General features: G+C 46.4%; 1 protein-coding gene across 1 annotated transcript in view; it reads right to left on the bottom strand.

Annotated features, from left to right (window-relative positions):
- The window catches only part of vegfc (vascular endothelial growth factor c), a 203,180-nt gene that overhangs the window by 36,888 nt on the left and 139,584 nt on the right, over positions 1-26,708 (bottom strand). The window contains exon 4 of the mRNA XM_038805755.1: positions 17,073-17,224. Within this exon, the coding sequence (XP_038661683.1) occupies positions 17,073-17,224 (152 nt within the window). The remainder of the gene's footprint in view (positions 1-17,072; positions 17,225-26,708) is intronic.

The following is a 26,708-nucleotide window of genomic DNA, read 5'->3' as shown; positions in this document are numbered from 1 at the left end:
GGATGACGGCATCGCGCATTTGCGCGAAACCCGCGCATGCGCGGGCCGGGATGCCCCTCAGCCGCCCTGCGACTGGATACTGCGGGGCGGCGGAAGGACAAAGAGTGCGCAGGCATCGGGCCCGCTGCCCACGATCGGTGGGCACCGATCGCGGGCCCACGGCACCCTTGGCACGGCCGTGGTACTGCCGTGCCAATCGGTGCCATGGTTTTAAAAATCGAGAGTTTACAGCCGTTTTTACGAACGGCCAGACCAGGTGTGTTTGCCGTTCGTAAAAACAGCCGTAAAGGGCTGGGAACTCGGCCCATCGATCAGCTGAGAATCGCTGCCGGCCGTAAAAAAACAGCGCCAGTGATTCGTATCGGGAGTCGGGCGTGGGGGGGGGGGGGGGGGGGGGGAGAATAGCGGGAGGGCGTCGGAACAGCGTGGCCGTAAAATTTTACGAGCCACGCTATTCTCCGCACCGTCGGGAGTGCGGAGAATCTCGCCCACTGTTCCCATTGGTTGAAGGTCGAGAAATAGAAGGCACTGATTTAAGTTGATTGGCAAAAGAACCAGAGGTATGATAACGAAAATTGTATTTTGCGTATCAAGTATTTAGGAGCTGGGATGCACCCACTGAGAGTGAGGTGAAAGAAGATTCAACTGTGGCCTTCAAAAGAATTGGATAAATACCTGCAAAAAACAATTTCAGGAGGCCACAGGCAATGGGAGGGATGTGGGACTAGATGAGTAATGGTGTGTGGAGGCAGTGGAACCATTCTATGATTCTACAAAGGGGTAAATGCATTGAATGAAAAAAACACCCTGCTGAGTGTTCAGGCCTTTTTAGTTTGCTTCCTAAATCATTACTCCATACGACTTAATTAAGAAGTTCTTGGGATCCAAACTCTTCTCATTGTTTTCAGATCTGACAATCTGGGATACTGGTTAATTTGACACATCCACAAGCATCATTGTGGGATCACCATCACAACTGGAACTGCTACCATTTAAGGTAAAGGCCAGCACCTTTTCAGTGAGCCTCCTCTTCCTCCTCCTTTGGGTACCACGTCCCAAGACAGCATTGACAACCATGGACTCCCATTGGATTGGGCCATAATTATTAAACAATCACAGACCAGACCCCAACAGTGGCTAGGATACTGAACCAAAACCCCAATATTTCAGTTTATTTGAAAGACTGTGCAGAAAGAATGATTTTCCCCAGGAGTGATTGTTTGAAGAAATAGGGCTTGGTTATTTTTAAAACAAAACTTTATTATGAATACAATATTAAGCTTTGCTAACTTCACTCTCGAAAAGAACAGCTTACAATTCACACCTTGAACATGACTACTCAATTTCCCATTAAACAAAAAGAAACATACAGCTCTCAAGCTATCTTACTGTGGGAGAATTGTGGACCCAGCATCAGGTAGATCAGGGCCGGGATTCTCCTTTCCGGGGACTAAGTCCCCACACTGGTGGGAAAACCGACGCCAACGACTCCGGCATCAACGGGCCCCCAAGGTGAGGAATTCACACCTGCCTCGGGGGCTAGGTGGACGCTGGAGGGGTTGGCGTCGCTCCAGCCGGCGCCGAAGGGACTGCGCATGTTCCAAAGGGCTGGCATGATCTCGCGCAAGCGCGGAACCGCTGGCGTGTTTTGGCGCATGCGTGGGGGGGGGGGTTCTCTTCTCCATGCCGGCCATGGCGGAGCCCTACAGGTGCCGGCACAGAAAGAAGAAGTGCCCCCACGGCACAGGCCCGCCTCCAGATCGGTGGGCCCCGATCACGGGCCAGGCCACCGTGGGGGCCCCCCGGGGTCGGATGCCCCCAAGCCCCCCCTGAGAACTGCCCCAGCCGACTTACCTGCCAGGTCCCGCTGTGTGGGATCATACGTAACCCACGCCGGCGGGACTGGCCAAAAACGGACGGCCGCTCGGCCCATTGGGGCCCGGAGAATTGCTTGGCCGACCGGCGTGGCGTGAACCCCGCCCCTGCCAGGAAAACGGCACCGGAGAATACGGCAGCAGGCGTGGGGTGGCAGTGCGGGATTCGCGCTGCCCCCCCCCGGGATTCTCCGACGGGCGGGGGGTTGGAGATTCCCGCCCCAGAATTCTAATCTACCCTCCAAACTTTCTCCACCAACTACCTCGCTGATGCTTTTAAAATGTCTCTCCGCCTTCCTTGGCTCCTCACAGCAATGACCTCATCTCCGCAAGCTGAAAAATAAATTATCTCTGCAGGCTGCAAAGAACTTCAACTCCCCAGGGACTTTCCCAGTCAAACCACAGTCCATTAGCCTAGACTGAACAACACATTCCTTTGTCATTTTCACCTTACGGCTGCTAAAAACACCCAGGTCCTGCGAAACAGAACTATTGTTTAAGGAAACATGACTACTGCAGTCAAACATACTCTAACCCCAGGCTTTTAACCTGTAAATTACCCAATACTTAGAACCGAATATTCTTCAAGTCTTCCAGTCATCACAATTGTGCTTGGCAACATGCTGCAGTGGTTGGCCATTGCCTTCTGCAGTACGGTTGGCAAGGAAACTCTCTTTGATAAACGGTCATCTGGACTCGAAACGTTAGCTCTTTTCTCTCCCTTCAGATGCTGCCAGGCCTGCTGAGATTTTCCAGCATTTTCTCTTTTGCTTTCAGATTCCAGCACCTGCAGTGATTTGCTGTTATTTAGGAAACTCTGCTGCTCCTGAGGGGGGATTTGAACCCGGGGCTTCTGACCCAGAGGTCAGCACTCTGTCACACGAGCTCCCTTTCAGTGATCATACGCAACGTTTTCAGGGAGGCAGAGCTAAAATTCCTTTGAGTGTTTTGCCCTGGCAAATTGACAAGTGTTTAAAATAACTTGGGTGATTTAGCCAGCTAAACTGCCACCTTCAATTTACCTTCTCAGAAGTTAACAAGGGCACCCGCCTGAAAGTGGAGGGGTCCTTCTTTGGAACTCTGGTTCAGGGTGCGATGACACAACCACGTACTATGGCTTCATTTTAATTGGGCTTCATAAAAGAAAGGAAGCAGCTGACTTTGGTGAATCTGCCTCTCCCCCATGCGGCAAAATCATCAGTTTCAGAATTACACTTCGAGGAAGCACAGCTAATAATTGCTGCCTTAAACAGTCGACTATTTTGGAAATAAAACTCTTACCGGTCCAGTGATGTCACAATAATGTTATACGTCACTCCCGGACAGATTAATAGGCAGTTAAGTTCGGGAAATAAAACTCTTAAGAAAGTTAGATAGTTACCTGTTTTCTACTATTTCCCAATGGATAAGGCTTTTTTGTTGTTTGGGGATTTACCCAAATAGCAAGCTAAAAACCACATGGAGATTTCTTAAGTGACAGATTGGGTTGTCCCTCCGAGGAGTCAAGTACAATTGTAAGAAGTTCATTTCCACTCTGGCTGCAATCGGCAATCATGGTAACACTTACAGATAGACTTGTGCTAGTTATCCAAAGTGAATATTTCACACAAATTTCCACTCAAAGGCATATCGCCAAAGGCAAAATCTTTCAATTATCGATGTGGTATGGCAGTGTAACAGATGTTTTGCATGTTGGTCGCATGGCCAACCTTATTTTGAGTAAAGTAAGTAAAGCCGCCGTTGACCACAGTCTTTTTTTCCCCTAGAGAGGTAGATTGAACCTCAGGGTCACCACACCTCAGGCGATGAGCAAGGTTGAGAAGGAGGAGCCTTCATGAATTAAACGCGCACTGTTGGCCTTGCTCTGCATCACAAACCAGCTGTCAAGCCAACTGAGCTAAACCTGCCCCGGTTATTTTGAGTGACTGTAGTCTGACTCAGGGAGGTTACTTCAAGCTTTTAAAATAATTATAAACAAGATAGGCTGCAAATGTCCATCTCTCTTAAGCGCAGACTGTGCTCCACAGAGTCTCTAGCGCACTAACTCATTAATCCATTGTACTACACAGTAGTAATTGTTTACCTGTGCTACCTTCCAATCAAAAGTGTGGCTTGATGTATATAAGAGTGGTAATCCAGTACAATTTTACAAATAGTAATTTAGCAGTACAGAACTTGAGTATTGCTGAAGAAGAGAGATTTTTGTCCAAGCTTTTTGTCTTGAATTTATCAGGATATTTCACAAGAACAAAAATCCAAGTGAAACAACAAATTTATACTGTATGAGAAGAGTGCTGATTGGTGACAATCATTTGCTGGTTCATTCTTCAAGGTAATGCCTTTACCAATCAGAGTTAAGCTGCCTGGTTTAAGTTCCAAACAATGCTTGGCAGTTAACTGTTGTTCACCAACAGCTGATGCATTCTCCATGGCAACTTTCTATCACTCAAATTCCACTTGCCTACCAATCAGCACGCTCTTCTCATATGATACAAATTTGCTGTCTCCATTGGATTTGTATTCTTGCAAAATGACCTGAAGAGTTCAAGATGAAAAGATGAAGGGTGCGATTCTCCAAAATGGAGCTCAAGTGTTCACGCCGTCGTGAACGCCGTTGCGTTTCACGATGGCGTGAAACGGGCATGGGGACAACCGGTTCACGGGGACAACAGCGGTTCACGCCGCTCCAGCCTCCCTTCCCGGTGCCAACTGGGCACCGCGCCAACCTGCGCATGCGCGGGGGACTTCTTTAGCGCGCTGGCCCCGACTCAACATGGCGTCGGTGTTCAGTGGCCGGCCGCGCAGGAAAGTAGGCCCGGGGGGGTAGAGGCCGGCCCGCATATTGGTGGGCTCCGATCACGGGCCAGACCCCATCGGAGCCCCCCTCCCCCGGGGATGGAGCCCCCCTTACCCCCACACAGGCCGACCGCCGACTGTTCGTGCAGAGTTCCCACCGGCAGCGACCGGGGTGAACGGCGCCGGCGGGACTCTGTCGTATCCGTGTGGCCGCTCGGCCCATCCGGGCCGGAGAATTGGCGGCCTCGCGCCGGCGGAAAAGGCGCCGATTCTCCGCACCTCGGAGAATCGTGCGGCAGCGTCAGGTCGTCGTGGGGCAGTTGTGGTGATTCTCAGGCCCGGCGCGGGGCTCGGAGAATCGTCCCCGAAAAGTTCAAGTTGAAGAGTTAAAGATTAAAAGTTGAAGAATTCAAGGGCGGCACGGTAGCACAGTGGTTAGCACTGTTGTTTAACAGCGCCAGTGACCAGGGTTCAATTCTCGGCTGGGTCACTGTCTGTGTGGAGTCTGCACGTTCTCCCCGTCTTTGCGTGGGTTTCCTCCGTTGCTCCGGTTTCCTTCCCACAGTCCAAAGATGTGCAGGTTTGGTGGATTGGCCATGCTAAATTGCCCTTAGTGTCCAAAAGGGTTAGGTGGGGTTACTGGATTATGGGGTAGGGTGGAGGGGTGTGCTTAAGTAGGGAGCACTTTCCAAGGGCTAGTGTAGACTCGATGGACCGAATGGCCTCCTTCTGCACTGTAGATTCTATGATTCTATGAAAAGTTTTGACAAAAATGTCTCTTTTCAGCAATACAGGTCCAGTTTTATTGATACAACCAAAAATGGGTCTATCACAAAAATGAAGCAGCTGAATAAAATGCATCCATGAGTAATTTGAGTTCAAATAACATAAAGTGACTTTAAATAAAGTACACAAAAAATTAGTTTTATTAGTGCAAAATGGTCAGTTTTTAAGTGAATCAAATATTTAAGAGCTTTTAAATGTACCAATTAGTATTATGTCTAAAAATAACAGCTTAATTTCACTCCTTGAAGAGTCACAACCGGATACAATCAGCGTAAACTCGCCATGGTGATTAATTTGATCTGGGCATGTGATCATAGAATCCCAACAGTGCAGGTCTTGACATTCAGTCTGTCAAGTCTGCACCCACCTCTGAAAGAGCACCCCACCTAGGTCCACAACCCCACCGTAGGCCTGTAACCCTGTCTAAGCTGCGCATCTTTTTGGGCACAAAGGTCAATTTAGCATGGCCAATCCACCTGACCTACACACTTTTGGGAGGAAACTAGTGCACCCGGAGGAAACCCACACAGGCACTGGAAGAATGTGCAAATCCCACACATACAGTCACCCAAGGCCGGAATTGAACCCAGGTCCCTGGGGTTGTGAGGCAGCTGTGCTAACCACTATGCAACTATGCCACAGTTGTTTTTGAATGGGGCCATCAGTATAATGTTTTAAAAATCAGCGTGAAGGATTACAGAAATTTGATAATCTGCAAAACCTGCGATTAAACGTCCTCACTCTTTTATGCTGCTGTGCTCAGTTTTGGACGGGTTGTACATGGTGGAAGATTTATCCATAATGTTTTATCTAGAGATGCTTTTATTGAACAATTTTGTCGAGGGAAAGGAACGAATCAGACCCACAACCTGGTCTCATGGACACATACCAGCACCACACTGATTGGGCATTGTGGATGACAAAGGCCTCTCCTGTCGGTTGGAAAGTTAGCACGAGGGCCACATTGCCTCTTCTGGGGAATAGAGGTGGGAGGTTCCGTCCGCTAATAGCCGCCACCCAGTCAGAGGCTTGCAGCTCAGTTGTTTAGCAGGGTCACTGGGGAGGTAGGAGCAGGAGTTGGCGTGACACCCGATTGTGGAGCGACACAGGCCAGCGGCAAGTAATGACGGGAGGAGTTTCGTGGAGTGGGATTTCGTGGGAAAGAGGATTTACGATGGGTCGGCAGAAAGGGTGGCTCTCAGGGGGCACAACCCCTTCAGATGTCAGATCCCTTGATTACGTGGCACCACTGCATATCCCCTCGATAGGAAACCACAAGCTACCTGCACAGGTTAACAGGTTGTGCTTCCTGACAAGTCAACAGGCCAATCCAGCACTGGATTAGAACATAGAACATACAGCACAGAACAGGCCCTTCGGCCCTCGATGTTGTGCCGAGCAATGATCACCCTACTTAAACCCACGTAACCCGTATACCCGTAACCCAACAATCCCCCCATTAACCTTACACTACGGGCAATTTAGCATGGCCAATCCACCTAACCCGCACATCTTTGGACTGTGGGAGGAAACCTGAGCACCCGGAGGAAACCCACGCACACACAGGGAGGACGTGCAGACTCCACACAGACAGTGACCCAGCCGGGAATCGAACCTGGGACCCTGGAGCTGTGAAGCATTGATGCTAACCACCATGCTACCGTGAGGCCCCAACGATGGGAAGAGGCACTTAAATGGGTATTAGTTGCCTGCTTAAAGACCTCAACTGCAGGTGGGGTGGACAGGCTGACCAAGGGCCTTCCCACCATGTACATAATCAGTGTAGAGTCAAGTTGGTGGCGGGGTCTCACCTGTCACTCTCTCACTCAATTAAATGCCCTCCCCACCTCAAACACACCACGACAGAGGGTTTCAAGTTCTGTCCAAAATCACTCCATGCTACAGTGGGACAGGAGTAAAAATAGACCGAAAGGTGAATGGAAAGCAGTCAACCATGAAAGTTTCTTGCCCACACATCTTAAGGAAGTTATTACAATTAACAAAAGCAAGAGCTTATCACATCCCAAAGGCTTTATTTACCTGCCTTACCAGTGGGTGGTTGATTTACACTTCATTGCTTTAGGTACACAGTCACCTCTGTCTTCTGAGTTATTTACAATGCACCCCCCCCCTCCTCGTGTGATTTGGTTCAGCAGAAACCCACTTAGTCACAGGCCGCTTTCAAAAATGAGTCATCAAAATGCAATTTGCGTCCCTCTGCAATTGGATATGTACGATAAAGAATTAAGCCAGCCATAGAAAAGAATGATTCTACATTACAAATAAAACTGTGCTGAGAAATGTTGGGGAAGATTGCTGTAGTTTTAATACTCGTTCTCAGGATGTGGGTGATGTTACAATGGCACATTCATCGATCATTGTCAGTTACCCTGTAGGGCAAAGGATCCAACCATGCAATTTGGTACTGGTGGCCAGACATTAGTGAATCAATTGGGTTTTTATGGCTGTTTAGTGCTTCTGCGTTTAAGTCATCTGGTGCCAACCCAACAATTTGTCAGATTTAATTAAGTCAATTTCCCAATTTGCCATGGTGGGAATTTTGCACTTACAACACGGTCAGGTTTACTTGTGTGACCATCAAAAGGTGCACATCCTCTACAAACACACCACAATGTTCAAATCATTGTGGTGTTCCACAGGAGTGTTCTTTTTTGTTTCATTGCTGCCACATTGGGAATCATTTCCCATGTTCCCAGAATTGCTGGTGGGAAGGCCTACGCACCTGGTGCGCATAATGGAGATTGTGAGACCTCATACTGACATGGATCTCCGCAGGAGCGTAGGCATTAAGGGTCTCCTCCTCCCACTATGACCTATTGATTTTCAATGGCACTGGTTGCCGTTGTGAACCTGAGGGGCTGTTATTCGGTGTGTGAGAGCATGCATGTTGTCTGACTGTACGGGGTCTTCACGGGTGAGTCTCATCCTTTCATGTATTGTGTATACAGGACTAAGCTACCAGACAGGGTCAATGGGCAGCATTAAGAAGCAAGAACCATTTCATTCCTTTCCGTAATCTTGGAGTGCCAAGTGTTACACGAGGGAGATATTGGTAACTTATGTCTAGAAATGAGAACCAGGATGTAGCAGCCAATTTAGGGGTTAAATAGACTGAGGGGAAACAGATCTGCTGGCACGGAGTCAGAGGGATATACCCACACCTGGCTGAGTTGCATTGTCCTATTCAGACTTAAACTTGTTGGTGGGAATATACAGGATTACCAAGATCCATTGTTCTTTGGGACATTTCTTTCTGACCAGCTTTTAGCCCATCACAGAGTCTGATGGCCATTTTGCCCATCAATGGGAGGTTAGTTGCATATCAATAGCATGGCTCTGTTTTTTTTATAAACGGGAGTGGGCAATCAAACATCCAAGATAACGATGATAGGTTCAAGTCTGGAAACCCAGGAGAAAACTTTTGTTTGAGGGGCTGGGCGGAGATTGGAGAGAGAAAGAAATAATTCTGTTTTGAATAGGTAGGGGAGAAGGCTTTGGAAATCAACTGAGAGAGGTCATGAAAGTTGCCACTGAGGCAGGCTTTGGAAAGATGTGCTGAATGAATGTTCCTGACAGAAGAAAAAATGCTTCATAAATTCAAGTTTGCCTGTGTATGTAGCTTGAGAGCTGCATGTCCTGTTAAAGTGGTGTTTAATGTGAACCAGTGTGTTAAGGTTAAAAATGACATGTAATCTGTTGTTGTTAGGGTTGAAATTTAAAAGTTTAAATATTGTTTTATTTTCTTTTTTTTAAATAAACAATTGTTTATAGACTATCCAAGCCCTATTTATCATATTATCACTCCTGGAATGAATAAAGGTTCTGGTCCAGCCTCTTAGCCACTGTTGAGAGCTGAGCAGGTGCCCATGACACTAAGAAACTCTAAAGCAATGGTATTGCTGCCCTGGCTGAAATCAGTTAACTTAGCACTGGTCGGGGCTTGAAGTTGGCGTGTTGTTGGTATGTGCAGCGCAGATCATCACCAGATAAGCTCCTGATGTTCTGGGTGCTTTACAAGAAAACTTTTCAACCCAAACCTGTGACCTCCCTCATCTGGAAGAATCAAGGGCCGAAGCATTTGCATACACCACCACCTTCAAGTTCCCCTTCAAGTCTGAAGGAGTGGCACCTTCTGACTTGAAGCCAGGTGCCGTTCCTTCAGCATTGCTGGGTCAGGATTCTGCAACTCCCTGCTGCACAGCGCTATGGGTGCGTCTTCAGTACATGGGCCAATATACTGTCACTTTCTCAAGGGAAGCAAGAGATGAGCAATAAGTGCTGTCCCTATTATTCATATACTAAGAATGAACAGAATAATACAAACCCAGAAGAAAAATATCATTTTTGAAGTAAGTCTTACATCTTATGGATAAGAGAGCATGATAGCTTCATTATAAATGTTATCTGAATTGGCAGTGAAGTAGGCAGCCTTCATGATTCCCCAATGGAAACGAGACTGGATGTTTGGTTAGTTATGGCTTATTGGGTCTTTCTCCACAGACTGGAACCGCAAAGGAAATGATGTTGTGATTATCCAGAAAGAAGTAAAGCAACCATTTTCCTGGTTTGTATTTCTTTAATAGACTGAACTTCCTTAGCTTGGAATTGTTTCCCCTGGCATGATATAAATTGGCAAGAGCAATCATGATATCTGACATGTCACCAAGACATTAACATTCAACCATGAATGATGTCTTTGGCTGAAAACTATTTAAGCGACTTCTTTCCAAACATTTGTCTTTTTATAGCGCAAATGTTTCTCTGGAAGTTGGCTGGTGAAAATCCCAACTTTACCCACACTTACTACGCTGTATTTTGGTAGAAACCAAAGTCATCAATCTTGCCTGACCAGAGCGATGATGGATTAGAGCTGAAGAACGAGCTGCTCCTTTCTGAGCTGCTGAATTACGTCGACCCAACAGCAAAACGCCAAGTTGCATTTTTGACCCAGCTGCCAGAATGTAGGATGGAGCAAAAAAAAATCAAAGGCCGCGATCTGACAGAAAAGATTCCAAGTGTAATTTTGGCCGCGATTGGTGGGCCGTTGTTTGATGGCCACATTGGTGAGTTCATGACCCGTATCTCACGGAACTTGATGCAGAGAATGAGCCCCCACTAGGAACTCGCCATTCCTAACTCACTCAGGTGGTTAGTACTCACCTCCTCAGGTCCCCTCAGCAGCCATCTTCATGTTTTTGAAAAGGAGAACTAAACAACGGCAGCGTGATTTCTCGCTGAGTAGCCTGTTGAATCCCAGGAGGCCGTTAGATTTGACTTCAGTCTCGCTAATGAGATTGCACTGAATGCAAATTGTGATTTATGATTTCCTTGCTAACCGGGTGAGATCAGGAACTTGTCACTGGGAGCGGGCCAGTTAAATAGCAAAAAGATTTGAGCCCGGCGCAAATCTTGATTTTGGCCTTTCCAGCTCGTCCAGATCTGCTCTGGGCATGATGCGGCCGTTAGGTTGCGGCCAAAGTTTTGGCCCAGCTCAGGAACAAAGACTGGGTTAACGTACATTCAGAATCACAGAATTATAGAAAGATAAAGTGCAGAGAAGGCCCTTTGGCCCATTGGGTCTGCACCGACCCCCTGAAAGAGCTCTAGCTAAGCTCACTCCTCCATCCTATCCTCATTGTCCCACCTAACCTGCACATTTTTGGACACTGAGGGGCAATTTTAGCATGCCCAATCCACGTAGCCTGCACAACTGTGGGAGGAAATTGAAGCACCCGGAGGAAACCCAGCCAGACATGGAGAGAAAGTGAAAACTCCACGCAGATAGGCACACAAGGCTGCAATCGTGTTTCAATTAAGTCATCATCTTATCAATTTCAGAGGAAATTAGGACCAATTTATTTAATGTCTTATCATTTAACCCTCTGATCTCAGGAATCAATCTGTAAAACCTTTGCTATACCCGCTCCAATGCCAGTATATCCTCCCTTGGACATTTAGAGACCAAAGTCCCACACCGTACTCCAGCTGTGGTTTCACCAAAGCTCTGTACACCTGTAGCAATACTTCCTTCTTCTTGTAGTCCAATCCTCTTGCAATAGAGACCAACTTGTCATTTCCAATTGCCAATAGCACTTGTATGTTAACATACGGTGCTCCTTGTAGGAGTACAGCCGAATCGCTCTGCACGTGAACATTTAGAAGTTTCACACCTTTTAAAAAAGACGTTCTGCTTTTCTATTCTTCACAGAATTACTGAATGATAGAACTGCGATGGCGCAGAAGGAGCCATTTGGCTCATCGTGTCTGCGCTGTTATTAGGGATGTTGTTTCATACCCAGCGCTGGGGGAGTTTTGGAAGGGGGTAGCAAGGACGGTGTCGAGGGTGGTGGGATCCAGGGTCAAGCCAGGCTGGGGACTCGCAATTTTTGGGTTGCAGTGGAGTCGGGAGTGCAGGAGGCGAAAGAGGCCGGTGTTCTGGCCTTTGCGTCCCTAGTAGCCCGGCGGAGGATTCTTCTTCAGTGGAAGGATGCGAGGCCCCAAGCGTGGAGGCCTGGATCAATGATATGGCGGGGTTCATTAAATTGGAGAAGGTGAAATTTGCCCTGAGGGGATCAGTACAAGGGTTCTTTAGGCGGTGGCAGCCTTTCTTGGACTTCCTGGCGGAACGGTAGAGAAATAGGCCGGCAGCAGCAGCAACCCGGGGGGGGGGGGGTCTTCGATCGGGGGAAGGGAGAACTGTGTACATGGGTTTGTGGGATGTGGCGGGTGTTATCTCTTCCCCTTTGGTTGTTCGGTGTTCTTTTGTTTTTTTTTCCTTTGTTTGTAGTTGCCTTTGATGTTGGGTGGGAATTAGATATAGATATAGAACAGTACAGCACAGAACAGGCCCTTTGGCCCTCGATGTTGTGCCGAGCAATGATATACCCGTAACCCAACAACCCCCCCCCCCCCCCCCCTTAACCTTAATTTTTAGGATACTACGGGCAATTTAGCATGGCCAATCCACCTAACCTGTACATCTTTGGACTGAATTGTTCTTGGGGTGTTACCGCGGTTGTTTTGTTAATAGATTTGAGTTGTTTATATTTTGTAAAAATTTCAATTAAAAATATTTTTAAAAAAGGGGATGTTGTTTCAGCCAAAACATGCAACTCATGACGACCACAGGAACATGTCCAAGAAACCCAGGAGGCATTTAAATTTGTGACAGCCACGTAGGTAGTTTGCTGTGGCCATGGCCTCAGCTTTCCTCTCTGCTATTCGCAGAGCACGATGCCGCATTGTGGGCGACTCAGATTTGTTAATCATGCACCAATTCCCTGGCAGGCGGTATTGAATTTTAGTGTTGAGGCTTATATTTGAGTTATGCTCTCCGTTAACATCAAATTTATTGGATGAAGCAAAGGCCACTGGTAACTGCGAAGAATGCCAACAAATATCTGAGAGAAAACGGAGCTTACTGTCCAAACCAAACAAAATAGCTTTAGATTCTACATGAGGGAAGCTGGCAACACTTTATTTTAAGTGCCCATGAGTACTTAAATCAAACTCAAAAACAATAACATTAGTTTTAATCATGGTCATAATGTTGATATTTTTATTTAACACAATACTTAATGCCAAAGGATGGACTTCTCAGGCATTATGGTCCCCGTCCCTGGTTAAAACGTCAGGGACAGCCCCTCCACGGTCATGACTGATGCCAGCAGTAATTTAACACTGGGTGCAGCATTAATTTCATTGAGGTCAGACTCCCGGCCCTTTCTCAGGTGGAAGTCCCACCACAGGGAGCTGCCAATCAACCGGATGGCTGGCAGCTCTTCAATCCCAACAGCACTAGCTGGGAGCGGAGGCCTCTGCTGGTACTGATGGCAGTTCTACCACATTGTGAAGCCCAGGAGAATCTGGGGCCATAAATTTTAGCGGGTGTCAGGTTTAAGGTACTGGGAGGGAAGTGGGGGGAAGGAATGACCACGTATTCACAGCAGAAAGCACATAGCTTCCATTGATGTGGTAAGGAGCTGTCAATCATAGCAAGAGTGTTGTCAAGCAGGGATGTGTTGCTGCAATGATACTGGGCCTTGGTGAGGCTACACTTGGAGTATTGTGTGCAGTTTTGGTCTCCTTCTCTGAGGAAGGATGTTCTTGCTCTCGAGGGAGTGCAGCGAAGGTTTACCAGATTGATTCCAGGGATGGCGGGACTATCATACGAGGAGAGATTGACTAGGTTAGGATTGTTCTCACTGGAGTTCAGAAGAATGAGGGGGGGTCTCATAGAGACTTATAAAATTCTAACAGGACTAGACAGGGTAGATACAGGGAAGATGTTCCCAATGGTGGATGTGCCCAGAACCAGGAGTCACAGTCTGAGGATTCAGGGTAAACCATTTCGGACAGAGATGAGGAGACATTTCTTCACCCAAAGAGTGGTGAGCCCCTGGAATTTATTACCACAGGGAGCAAGTGAGGCTAAAACATTGAATGTATTCAAGAAGCGGCTAGATATAGCACTTGAGGAGAATGGGATCAAAGGCTAGGGGGAGAAAGCAGGATTAGGCTATTAAGTTGGATGATCAGCCATGATCGTGACGAATGGCGGAGCAGGCTCGAAGGGCCAAAGAGCCTCCTCCTGCTCCTATCTTCTATATATCCAGGTGTTTATAAACATTATGGTTAGCATCAAAGCAGGGCAATTGAGTGGCATTCAAGTGTGGTGGGAAAGATAGATAAACAATCCACCAAGCACCTGTCTCTGCATCGATAAAACTGTCACTCACTGGCTGGCGAAATGTACTGGTGTGTGAAATGAAATGGGGGTTTTGCATTTCAAAGGCTGTCAAGGGAGGGGGGGGGTCACTGATGGGAGTCTCTGATGGGGATCTCTGCTGGAGGGGGCTCTCTGGGAGTTCTCTGATGAGTGCTCTCTGTTGGGGTGACTGATGGCAGTCAGATGGGGCGGTCTGATTGGGAGCTTGATGGGAGGCGTTCTGATGGAGGGGGGGCAGCGAGGTTATGTCATCCTTATGAGTGCGTGCTTTGGGGGGGTGGGGGTGGGGGGCAGGGTGGTGATGCCCCTACCTGAAATGAAATGAAAATCGCTTATTGTCACGAGTAGGCTTCAATGAAGTTACTGTGAAAAGCCCCTAGTCGCCACATTCCGGCGCCTGTCTGGGGAGGATGGTACAGGAATCGAACCGTGCTGCTGGCCTGCTTGGTCTGCTTTAAAAGCCAGCGATTTAGCCTTGTGAGCTAAACCAGCCTCTACTGTCAGCAGGGAGGGGAGGGGCAGGATTTACATTGTCGGGGGGGAAAGAGCCTTCCAATGGAATTTGGGGGGCCTCTTTTATGCCCTGACCCCTTGTTCACCTCGGGGTCCACCGCATCAGGGCCACACTTGGGGAAACTTTCACCAAAGCCAGCACCGTGTATATCCCACTGTGGGGTAACTGCATGATGGGGCGGTGTTGGGTGGGGGTGAATCGGGCTTCCAGCCTGTTAATGATTTTGGAATAAATTAGTGATTTGCATCCTCCCACAGCACAGCTGAGGCAGCCGGCGGGGGATTGGAGCATCGCAACTGGCGCCAGGATGGATTTTGGGGGTCGCTTCATTCTCTGCCCAATCGGGAATTCCGATCACGCCGTCAGGCAATGGAGATAAAACCCCTCTACGGATTCTGGAACAGTTCCTACAGATTGGAGGGTAGCTAATGTAACCCCACTATTTAAAGAGGGAGGTAGAGAGAAAATGGAATTATAGACCAGTCAGTCTGATACCACCAGTGGAAAAATGATAGAGTCTGTTATTAATTTTTTTACAGCAAAGCACTTGGAAAACAGAGGCAGGATCGGACAGAGTCGGAATGGATTTATGAAAGGGTAATCATGCTTGACAAATCTACTGGATGTAACTAGTAGTGTTGACGAGGAGGAAATCAGTGGATTTATTTCGACGAAGTCCCACGTAAGAGATTAGCGTGTTAAATTAAAGCGTATCGATTGGGTGTGTGTACTGAGATAGGTAGAAAGCAGGTTGGCAGACAGGAAACAGAGAGTAGGAATAAATGGGCCTTTTTACAAATGTTAGGTACAGGCTAGTAGGGCACTGCAGGGATCTATGTTGGGACCCCACCTATTCGCAATATATGTTATGTTTTAGATGAGGGAACTAAATGGCCTATTTCCAAATGTACACTTAACACAAAGCTGGGTGTGAGGATGAACTGTGAGGAGGATGAAGAGATGCTTAAGTGCGATTTGGACAAGTTAAGTGAGTGGGAAAATGCATGGCAGTATACTGTGGATAAATGTGAGGTTATTCACTTTGGTAGAAAACACAGGAAGGCAGGTTATCATCTGAATGGATATAGATTGAGAGAGGGGAATATGCATTGAGACCTGGGTGTCCTTGTACAGCAGTCGCTAAAGGTAAGCACGTAGGTGTAGCAGGCGGTAAAGAAGGCAAATGGCATGTTGGTATTCATAGTGAGAGGATCTGAGTACAGGAGCAGGGATGTCTTGATGCAATTATACAGGACCCTGGTGATACCCTGGGTTAGGTGGATTGGCCATGCTAAATTGCCCGTAGTGTCCTAATAAAAGTAAGGTTAAGGTTACGGGTGGGCCCGAGTTGTTGGGTTACGGGTATAGGGTGGATACGTGGGTTTGAGTAGGGTGATCATGGCTCGGCACAACATTGAGGGCCGAAGGGCCTGTTCTGTGCTGTACTGTTCTATGTTCTATGATACCATACCTGGAATATTGTGTGCAGTTTTGGTCTCCATATCTGAGGATGTTCTTGCTATAAAGGGAGTGCAGCGAAGGTTTATTAGATTGAGTCCTGGGATGGTGGAACTGACGTATGGGGAGAGATTGAGTCGGTTAGGATTATATTCGCTGGAGTTCAGAAGAATGAGGGGGGATCTCATACCTATAAAATTCTAACAGGACGAGACAGTGTAAATGCAGGAAGGATGTTCCCGATGGTGGGGGAGTTCAGAACCAAGGGTCACAGTCTAAGGATATGGGATAGACCATTTAGGACAGAGATGAGAAGTTTCTTCACCCAGAGAGTGGTGAGCTTGTGAAATTCGTTACTACACAAAATAGTTGAGGCCAAAACATTGTATGCTTTCAAGAAGGAGTTAGATATAGTACTTGGGGCTAAAGGGATCAACAAATATGGGGTGGGGGGTGGGGTGGGGGGAACACAGGTTATTGTGTTGGATGATCAGCCATAACCATAATGAATAACGGAGCAGGCTCGAAGGGCAGAATAGCCTACTCCTTATTTTCTATGTTTTAATTTCCTAGAATTAAGTTCCTTTAACTACCTTGATTTTGACTCCACAATTACCATGAAGATCTCATTATCGTCCATTGCTTTCCATTAGTAGTGATGTTTTGTGCTGAATGAAATGTCATCTCCACTACATGGATTAGATTTACTTCAGGTTTATACATAACAGCCTAATTTCCCCCAAGTCTCCGAGTGTCCCTTCGTGAAGCACGTTGAAAAGTTGTGAGCAACGTGCTGACAATTTCCCGACAGGAGGTGGTCACGAGCAAGGGGGTGTATTGGACGGAGACTTTGGGAGCATAACTTGAATTACATTAATCACCAAGTTGCACTTACTCTGACTGGGAGGAGGATATGGAACGTCTGATGATGGAGTGGACCTGCCTGAAGACATCCAGCTTTGACATACATCTGCAGCTCGTGTGATTTGCAACGCTGATTGTGATGGGTTTTGGTAACTGGGAAATTGGCACGCTGATCTCAAACAGCTAGGAAAGAAAAAGAATTTGATGAAAAATGAATAAACGAATGCGAAAATAAACAAGCGAATGAAACAAGTTAACTACCATGTCTGCAAACATGTACACCACAAACTTCTCTTAACGATTTCACAATAAGGGGAAGCAGTGGTGTAGTGACTGGACAAGTAAACCAGAGACCCAGCGTAATGTTCTGGGGGCCCAAGTTCAAATCCCGCCACTGCAGATGGTGAATTTTCAATTCAATAAAAATCCGGAATTAAAAATGTCAAACGATGGAAACCGTTGTTGCCCACATCCCAAGAATGAATTTTTAAAAATGCTGCCCTTACCTGGACTGGCCTACATGTGACTCCAGACCTACAGCAATGTGTTTGACTCTTAATTGCCCCCTCAAGGGCAATTAGGAATGAAAATGAAATATAGGCTGTAATCAGCAAAATATACAATAAACTTTGTAATTATTTCCTTCTGATGCTTTTACATGGACATCTTAGATATGCATGTGAAAAAGTAGTGCTTGTAATAAGAAAACTACATTCTTCACAGCAAACGATTCACAATCAAATCTATCAATATCACCATAAACATAAGCTCATCCAAAATTCTGCGACCACATCCTAACTCTAACCAGGTCCAGTGTACCCATCACCCCTGTGCTCGCTGGTCTACATTTCCTCCCAGTCTGGCAATGCCTCGTTTTTAAAATTTTCATCCTCACTTTCAAATCCCTTCATGGCCTCGCCACTTCCTATTTCTGTAACCATTTGAGGTTTCTCTTTTCATTCAACACCACAGTCTTGTACATTTCCCATCTCCCTCACCCGGCTATTGCTGGTCAGGCCTTCGACTTTCTTTTCCTCCTCTCTCATTCCCCTTCTCTAAAAGCTTCCTGGCAATTTACCTCTTCTGCCAAGGTTTCAGTCATCTGACCTGATGTCTCTTCCTTTGGTCTGATGCCAATTTGCATCTGACACCTCTGTGATGCCCTTTGGGCATTTTCTGACATTAAAGGTGCTCTACAAATACAAATTGTTATTTCATATCTTTTGCTATTTTATCATGTCCAGTGCACCATCATTTCTGATGATGGTGGCCAGTTTTAGGTTAGCTCAGATGGATGGAAATGATCCTGTGGCACTATTTCGAGGGAGGGCTGGGGGTTATCCCTGGTGTCCAAACCAATATTTATCTGACATTACAAAAAAAACAGCTTATCTGATCCATTGCACTTTTTGTCAGCTTGCTGGGCTCAAATTGGCTACTGCGTTTCCTTATTATCACAGTCTCTACACTTTGAAAGTACTTAATAATAATAACAATCACTTACTGTCACAAGTAGGCTTAATGAAGTTACTGTGAAAAGCCCCTAGTCGCCACATTCCGGCACCTGTTCGGGGAGGCCGGCATGGGAATTGAACCCGCGATGCTCGCATTGTTCGGCTTTGCAAGCCAGCTATTTAGCCCCTGTGCTAAACCAGGCCCTATACTTCAAAGTGTAAAGCACTTTGAGACATCTGTGGGGTGTGAACGGTGCTGTATAAATAAAAGTCTTCCTTTTGAAAAAAACCTTCTGTTTATGGTTAGGCAAGGCATGAAATGGGATACAGCAGCAGACAGTAGGGGTATGGAAAGGAAGTAGGATGGTTTAAATGCTTGAGAAAATGTAAGCACGTGCATGGTTATTAATGGATAAACCTCCCCATTGTGATGTTCAGTCCCATTATCTTGAAACCTGATGCTCATTTATGATAGGTTGGATTTGGCAGAGGGGAACTGATGTATACAGTTAATAGTCTACGAGATGCATGTTAAAAATCTATCCCTATAATGAAAATCAAAAGTTTGTGAACCTAAGTTCCGCTTAACTCCTTTAAGTTATTCCTTAAAATCTACCACTTTGATCAACTCTGTCCATCTGTTGGTATGTGTTTAGGTAGCTCAGTGTTGAAGCTTGCTACATGATGCTGCTGTGAAGTGTAGCCATCTGGGATGACCAGTTACAAAGGAAACATGGATACTCGCAAAGACTCAAGGGAAATATGGCCAATATAGGATTGAGGCAAACTCAGAGTCTAAGTGTATATTTGCTAACAGAGAACCAGACAGTATCGAAACCCCTAGCCGATTTGCATTCCATTTCCCCAGGACAAGGGACTGGTACTCAGGTATAAGATACAATTCCAGACACATCAGCGCCATTCCCTTCACCCAGGAAGCCCAAACAGCCAAAGTAAATTACCGCTCAGGACACGCCCAGCCATCAAGGCACCCGCCCCTTTATTGGCTCAAATTGAAGGCAGTAATCGAAGCCTGCCAAATTATTGGGTCCAAAGCTAAGGACCGCCCAAAGGAGCGCAAAACCCCAAAGGATAAAGAGAGACACTGCCATGTGTTCGATCTCTTTTGGCCCTGGGACACTGGCACTCTTCGGCCCCGCCTATGCCTGAAGCCAACTGCAGCACCATGACCAGAAGCAAGTTCACGATCAACGATCACTACCAGACGGATGAGCCCAGCAGAACCGAAGTTACTTCTCCAGACCCAGCCACTCCAGATCTGAACAAAGGCCTTGTTCCTCTGCCAAAGCCAGGTGCCTGAAGTTAAGTACAGGTTGTTGTAGTGTTAGGTATAATTTAGCTTGTAGTGTTTTTATGTTGCATGTGTGAGTTAATCTTGTGTGTAAATAAACTATTATTGAACTTGAACTAACTGACTGGTTGTTGCATCTTTGATCAACATCCGGTTGAACCTTGTGGTGGTATCATCTGATACCGGGCGACTCCGAAAAGCAATACCACTCAATATTAAAAAGGGCGCCTCTGGTTCAGGTTGGCAACAGAAGCATCTTGGGACATTTTATCTTGTTCAAGGCATTATATAGCTACAACCTCTCATTGCAACCTTAATCAATCTCTGCAGGATATACATTCAGGGGAAACGATAGCAGAATTGTAATGTCATGGGACTGGTCAAAGGCTCAGGTCAATGCTCTGGTGACACAGTTTCAAATCCCACCACGGCCGCTGGTGAAGTTAAATTTAATTAATATATTTGGAATTCAAAGCTTGTCTCCATAATGGTGCCATGAAGCTATCATCAATTGTCATAAAATCCCAACTGGTTCACTGATGTCCTTTCTGGGAACAAAATCTGCCGTCCTTACCTGAGTTCCGTCTACAGTTGACCCCAGGCCCATGGCAACTGACCTCTGAAATGGCCCAACAAATCATTCAGTTCAACGGCAATTCAGGATGGGCAACAAATAATGGCTTTGCCATATCAGAATTTTAGTTTAGACAGGGTAAATGTAAGGAGGATGTTTCCATTCATGAGAAAATGTAGGACCAGAGGGCATGGGTGCCGAATAGAGGGCTGCTCATTTAAGACGGATTTGAGGAAGAATTTCTTCTCTCAAAGAGTGCTGAATCTTTAAAATTCTTTACCCCAGGAAGCTGTGGAGGCCGAATCCTTGAACATTTACAAGGCTGAGATCGATAGGTTTTTAATCAGTCGGGGAATTAAAGGGTTACGGAGATAAGCCAGGAAAGTGGACTTAGTGAGTGTTAGATCAGCAATGATTTTATGAAATGGCAGAGCAGGCTCGAAGGGCTGTATCTCCTCCTCCTGTAACTATTTATTATGGTCTTTGCCAGGGCTCACATAGAATAAACAAAATAATCAGAATTAGCACAATTTTATCAATCACAATAACTTAAAAAGATGGATGGGATGGAGAGAGTAAATGCGATTTTAATGTAATCACCTAAAACTAAGAGCCAACCCGTGTTAATAGGGGAAACATACTTCACTAGATCTGTGCTTACGGTTCAAAGGAGATAAATGTTTAATTTACTCGTACATGAATGTGCTTTCATGCACAGAGAATTGGAGGAAAGACTTTGCGCAGGGTTTTCCGGGTATTCCTGCCAGTGGGATGTTCCGATTCCGCCGAAGGTGACCCCCCCCCACCACCACCACCACGATGAGTGCGCCTGGTGGTGGGATGGCCGAGCTATGCAAAACGGCACAGACATTGGAGGGACCAGCAAATCCTGCTGGTGGCCAATGGCGAGCCGACTCCATCATCGAAAAACACGCTGTGGGGGCTGGGAGGGGGGGGGGGGGGGGGGGAGAATCCCATCCTTTGACAAGTTGACCAGCTGGTAAACCCAACAGCGGAACCTGTCTGGTAGATCAGCATCTTCAAGTTCTTGCTCCTTCTTTTACTCCTTCAAGTATTTCCCCAAATTAGTTAGCTGTCTACAAGTTTGCCTTATTTAAGTTGAATGTTGTAACATGAAATTTGGAACATTTAGAAGGTGGAACAAATCCTTTTGTAGTACAAAACACAAACAAATGTTGAGCAAATGTCAATAAAATTCCTATCTTGTTGAACATATAGGGCATGATCTTCCGGCTGGTCATGCCAGCGGGATCCTGGGTTCCCGGCAGCATGGGATAGATTTGATGTGAAATCCCATTGACAGGAGAAGATCCCGCCACCAACCAATGGCAGCCCGCCTCCTGTCCCTGAGAAACACACCGGGGGGAGGCAATAGAATCTCGCCCATAGTTTTTGGTAGTATAGAACTTGGGTATTGCTGAATAAAAGATACACGTTGTCGAAGCTTTTCATCTTGCACTCACTAGGACAATTCAGAAGAATACCAAATGTAAAGAGAATTTTAAGACAGAGAGGCCATGTATACACATTGCGCTTGTTTCAACTAAACAATACAGGTGATAGCCATTCTCTGGTTCCTTCCCCAAGGCTGCTCCCTATCCCATTGACTGATCAGAGCCAACCTACTTGGTTTGAATTTAAACAAAGTTTGGCAGTTAACAATCAATTATTAGTTAACTGGAACATTCTCCGTGGCAACACTTCGGCCAATCAAAATCCATTTTCCAATCAACCAACACTTTCTTAAATTGTTGTTCCAGGAAAAAAAAGAGTAAGACAGGGAAATATGAACAATGGTCTGAACTAGACATGTTATACTTTATTATGCAACACCAGTAAAATGAGGAAAATAAAAATCATGCTCTGAACTGTATTTTATATCCTGGGTTTACATTTGGCTTTCTTGCGAATTATCAAAACCTGAACATCCTGGCACCATCCTTTTTTTAAAAAAAAAATTAAAATTCATTAATGGGATGTGGAAGTCGCTGGTTAGGCCAGCATTTATTGCCCATCCCTAGTTGCCTTTCTGAAGGGGGTGGTGAGTTGCCTTCTTGAACCGCTGCAGTCCTTGAGGTGTAAGTACACCCACAGTGCTGTTAGGGAGGGAGTTCCAAGGGCGGCACGGTGGTGCAGTGGGTTAGCCCTGTTGCCTCATGGTGCCGAGGTCCCAGGTTCAATCCCGGCTCTGGGTCACTTACGTGTAGGGTTTGCACATTCTCCCCGTGTTTGCATGGGTTTCGCCCCCATAACCCAAAGATGTGCAGGGTAGGTGGATTAACCACACTAAATTGCCCCTTAATTGGAAAAAATTAATTGGGTATTCTAAATTTATTTTTTAAAAAGTGAGGGAGTTCCAGAATTTAATTCCAGAGACAGTGAAGGAACGGTGATGTGTTTCCAAGTCTGGGTGGTGAGTGACTTGGAGGGGAACCTCCAGGTGGTGGGATTCCCAGGTATCTGCTGCTCTTGTCCTTCTGGATGGTAGTGGTTGTAGGTTTGGAAGATGCTGTCTCAGGAACCTTGGCGAGTTACTGCAGTGCATCTTGTAGATGGCACACACGGCTGCCACTGTTCATCAGTGGTGGAGGATTTGAATGTTTGTGGAAGGAGAAGCATCAACCAGGCTGCTGTTTCCTGGATGGTGTCGAACGTCTTGAGTTTTGTTGGAGCTGCACTCATCCAAGCAAGTGGAGAGTATTCCATTACACTCCTTGTGCCTTGTAGATGTGGACAGGCTTTGGGAGGTCAGGAGGTGAACTCACCTGAGGGTTCCTAGCCTTCCGCCCAATGAAATACCACAAGAAAGATACAATATTATTTGTATGTTTATTGTGGGCCTTCTAACTGCAAATGGAAGCTAGTTTACCTTTTCATATTGTGCCAAAACATAAGTTATGATTTTATTACATTGATGCCCAGGGGCAGCAGGGTAGCATGGTGGTTAGCATAAATGCTTCACAGCTCCAGGGTCCCAGGTTCGATTCCCGGCTGGGTCACTGTCTGTGTGGAGTCTGCACGTCTTCCCCCTGTGTGCGTGGGTTTCCTCCGGGTGCTCCGGTTTCCTCCCACAGTCCAAAGATGTGCGGGTTAGGTGGATTGGCCATGCTAAATTGCCCGTAGTGTCCTAATAAAAGTAAGGTTGGGGGGGGGGGGGGTTGTTGGGTTACGGGTATAGGGTGGATACGTGGGTTTCAGTAGGGTGATCATGGCTCGGCACAACATTGAGGGCCGAAGGGCCTGTTCTATGTTCTATGTTACCTCATCCTTGACTGCCGTCAAATTTAGGTTTTCTTACAACTAAATATCTTTTCTTAAGCCGGTTTGTTGGTTTGAGACAAGTGTACAGCAATCACAAAATTATCAGACCAACAAACATCGAATAATCATCAAAGGATTGAGTAAAATTCAGGCACTGCATCCAGACCCATCGAACATAGGCAATTTGATACATATTAAAGTAAAATATTGCACTGCTATATTGTGGGTGTTATATTATGTTCTAGAGATGCGTTTTTTTTTTCACTATTACCCAGCTACAGTGTTGATGGTGCCATTAAGCTAACGATCAATCTTCCTGGCCTGCACTTGACTCCGGGTAACTGAATGCATTGCTTCATGACTTTCCATTTCAAAGTTTATTTTGGTTAGGTTCTCCAGGGAGAAGATAACATAATCTGATTCTGATAAACAGTCTACCTCACTTAAGTCTGCATCCCTTTTTACTGTATGGTTTGCCGATGTTTACACACTCACTTAAAAATTCCGATCCAATTAGAGGTGTATCAAGTGTTGCAGTCTTTTACCAGCAGGTCTGGTGCCCTTTTCCCAGTTTTTACCATTGCCAATGCTACTGTGCATTTTGTCAAATCAGTTTAAAATTTTGCATGTTTTGCCCTCTTGAAAGTAAAGTGGGGAAAACACGCGAGCCTGAACTTTTTGTCCATCGGCGGCACGCACTCGACAGGCCAGGGCGCAAAACGCACTGCCGACCCCGGAACGCGATTTCACGCTGGCTACCCAATTAGCGGAGAGCGGGGTGAAACACGTACTGGGAAAGGCTCAGCGCTGTCGGGGAAGGCGGTAAGAGAGCGGGCGCTGCGAAAACGGAGGATGCGGGCTGGCACTTATAATGTACCCCTACATGGGGGGGGGGGGGGGGGGGGGGAGGAACAGCCCTTGAGGAGCTGTCAAGGAGCGGCGGAGTTGAGAAAAATAAATTGCGACAGAAAATCGGCTCAAAGAGTGCCTGGGGTGATTTCAATGGGAAATCCCATTGACAAGCCGCGGGAGTAGAGAATCCCACTGCCAGCGAATGGCGCCCAGGCTCTTAGCCCAAACCCAACCACCAACTGGCAATATCACCGAGAGCGGTTTGAAGGTTGACTGGCGTGGGAATGGAAAGGTACATGGATACCTTCAGCTACTCTAATGAAGCCAAGACAGAATGTTGCTTAAATGGACATAAAAGGAAATTTCCGTACGGGGAATAAGCTGGGGAGTGAAATGAACTGGTAGCTCTTTCAGAAGTCTGGGTTAGATAGCTGATGGATTCATTCTGTTCAGCATTACACTGTGGTCATGGTTTACTGGTATGGGAGGGTCTGGCATGAACACTGAATAATGTGGGCAGGAAAATGTTAAATTTTGCTTCACAGGCATCCCCTCAAATTAGTCAGCAATAGGGGACGCTTTGCATTTTATACTTCTGAATGGAATTTCCTTCCTCGGCAACATGTCCTAAATGTCTCCTTTCTTGTAAAAAATAAGATTATTTTGTAACATAACCTGATTTAATATTTATTTTTTTCTGTACGTAAAATTGCAGACATTCTGTAATGAAAATGAAAATCGCTTATTGTCACGAGTAGGCTTCAATGAAGTTACTGTGAAAAGCCCCTAGTCGCCACATTCCGGCGCCTGTCCGGGGAGGCTGGTACGGCATGCATTATTCTGAATGATTCCATCCCATGGTTTGGGTGCAGGCACAGGTAGAATTGCGGATAGATGTAGTAGGTGTGGACTGGGGAGATGGGGTGAGGTAGTTGTTGTGCTCCCGGGCCCAAAGCTAAAGTCAAGGTTCAGAGGTGGCTGAAGCATGTTAAAGTCGAGCCCCTGGTGGTGTTGGGGTTGGGACCAGGAAGACGGGTCTAAGAGCAAGCACTGTTAAGCATGGGATCAAACAAAGCCAGAGGATGACAAGCACCATGAGAGCAATAAGCTATGAGATGGAAGAGATCAGTGACCAGTGAGAAGAAGTGAATGGGACTAATGATGGGATTAGGCTTCTACGGGCAAATCAGATTGAGGAAGCAAATCAGATGAACACCCTTGATTTAATAGGGGGCTGGTTTAGCACAGTGGGCTCATAGCTGGCTTGCAATGCAGAACAATGCCAACAGCACAGGTTCAACTCTCATACCACCCTTCCCAAACAGGCCTTCCCAAACAGGTGCCAGAATGTGGTGACTAGGGGCTTTTCACAGTAACTTCATTGAAGCCTACTTGTGACAATAAACGATTATTATATTATTAATAATAAATAAGTGGATAGTGCACCGCTTAAAATAATCTTTGCACAGTAATTGGCTACAGCTTTCAGCATATTTCAGGAGGGAACTGCGTGAAGCTTCAAATATGTTTCTGAGCTCTGGGGCAATATTTACACAAGGAACTATGTGCTCCAGTCATCTGTGTTAGTAACTTGGGTGGTTTTGTTAATGATTTATTGATGCACGCATCTAAAATGGGCAGACAGAGAAATGTATTCCCTCTCCCTGTACCGCAGTTAGTTCTGTGCATTAAGCTCGATTCCTGACATTGCAAATATGTTGCATTGTTGCCTCACAGCGCCAGGGACCCGGGTTCAATTCCGGCTTCGGGTGACTGTGTGGAGTTTGCACTTTCTCTCCATGTCTGTCGGGTTTCCTCCGGGTGCTCCGGTTTCCTCCTACTGTCTAAAGATGTGCAGGCCAGGTAGATTGGCCATGATAAAATTGAGCCTTAGGGTCCAAAGATGTACAGGTTAGGTGGGGTTATGGGGATAGGGTGGGAGGAGTGGGCCGAGGGAGGGTGTTCTTTCAGAGGCTCTTCACAGACACCAATGGGCCAAATGGCCTCCTTCTGCACTGCAGTTATTCTATGAAATGCTGGTTCAGTAATAATAAATCTTTATTGTCACAAGTAGGCTTACATTGCGATGAAGTTACTGTGAAAAGCCCCTAGTTGCCACATAACCACTGTGCTACCTTGCCGCTGACTATAGAACCTGAATTGGGAAAGAGGAGGTAGTTCAGACACTCAAGG

Source organism: Scyliorhinus canicula, chromosome 8, assembly GCF_902713615.1.
Source record: "Scyliorhinus canicula chromosome 8, sScyCan1.1, whole genome shotgun sequence".
Lineage (NCBI taxonomy): Eukaryota > Metazoa > Chordata > Chondrichthyes > Carcharhiniformes > Scyliorhinidae > Scyliorhinus > Scyliorhinus canicula.
Note: the sequence above shows the minus strand (reverse complement) of the source record. Positions and strands in the feature narration are given on the sequence as shown.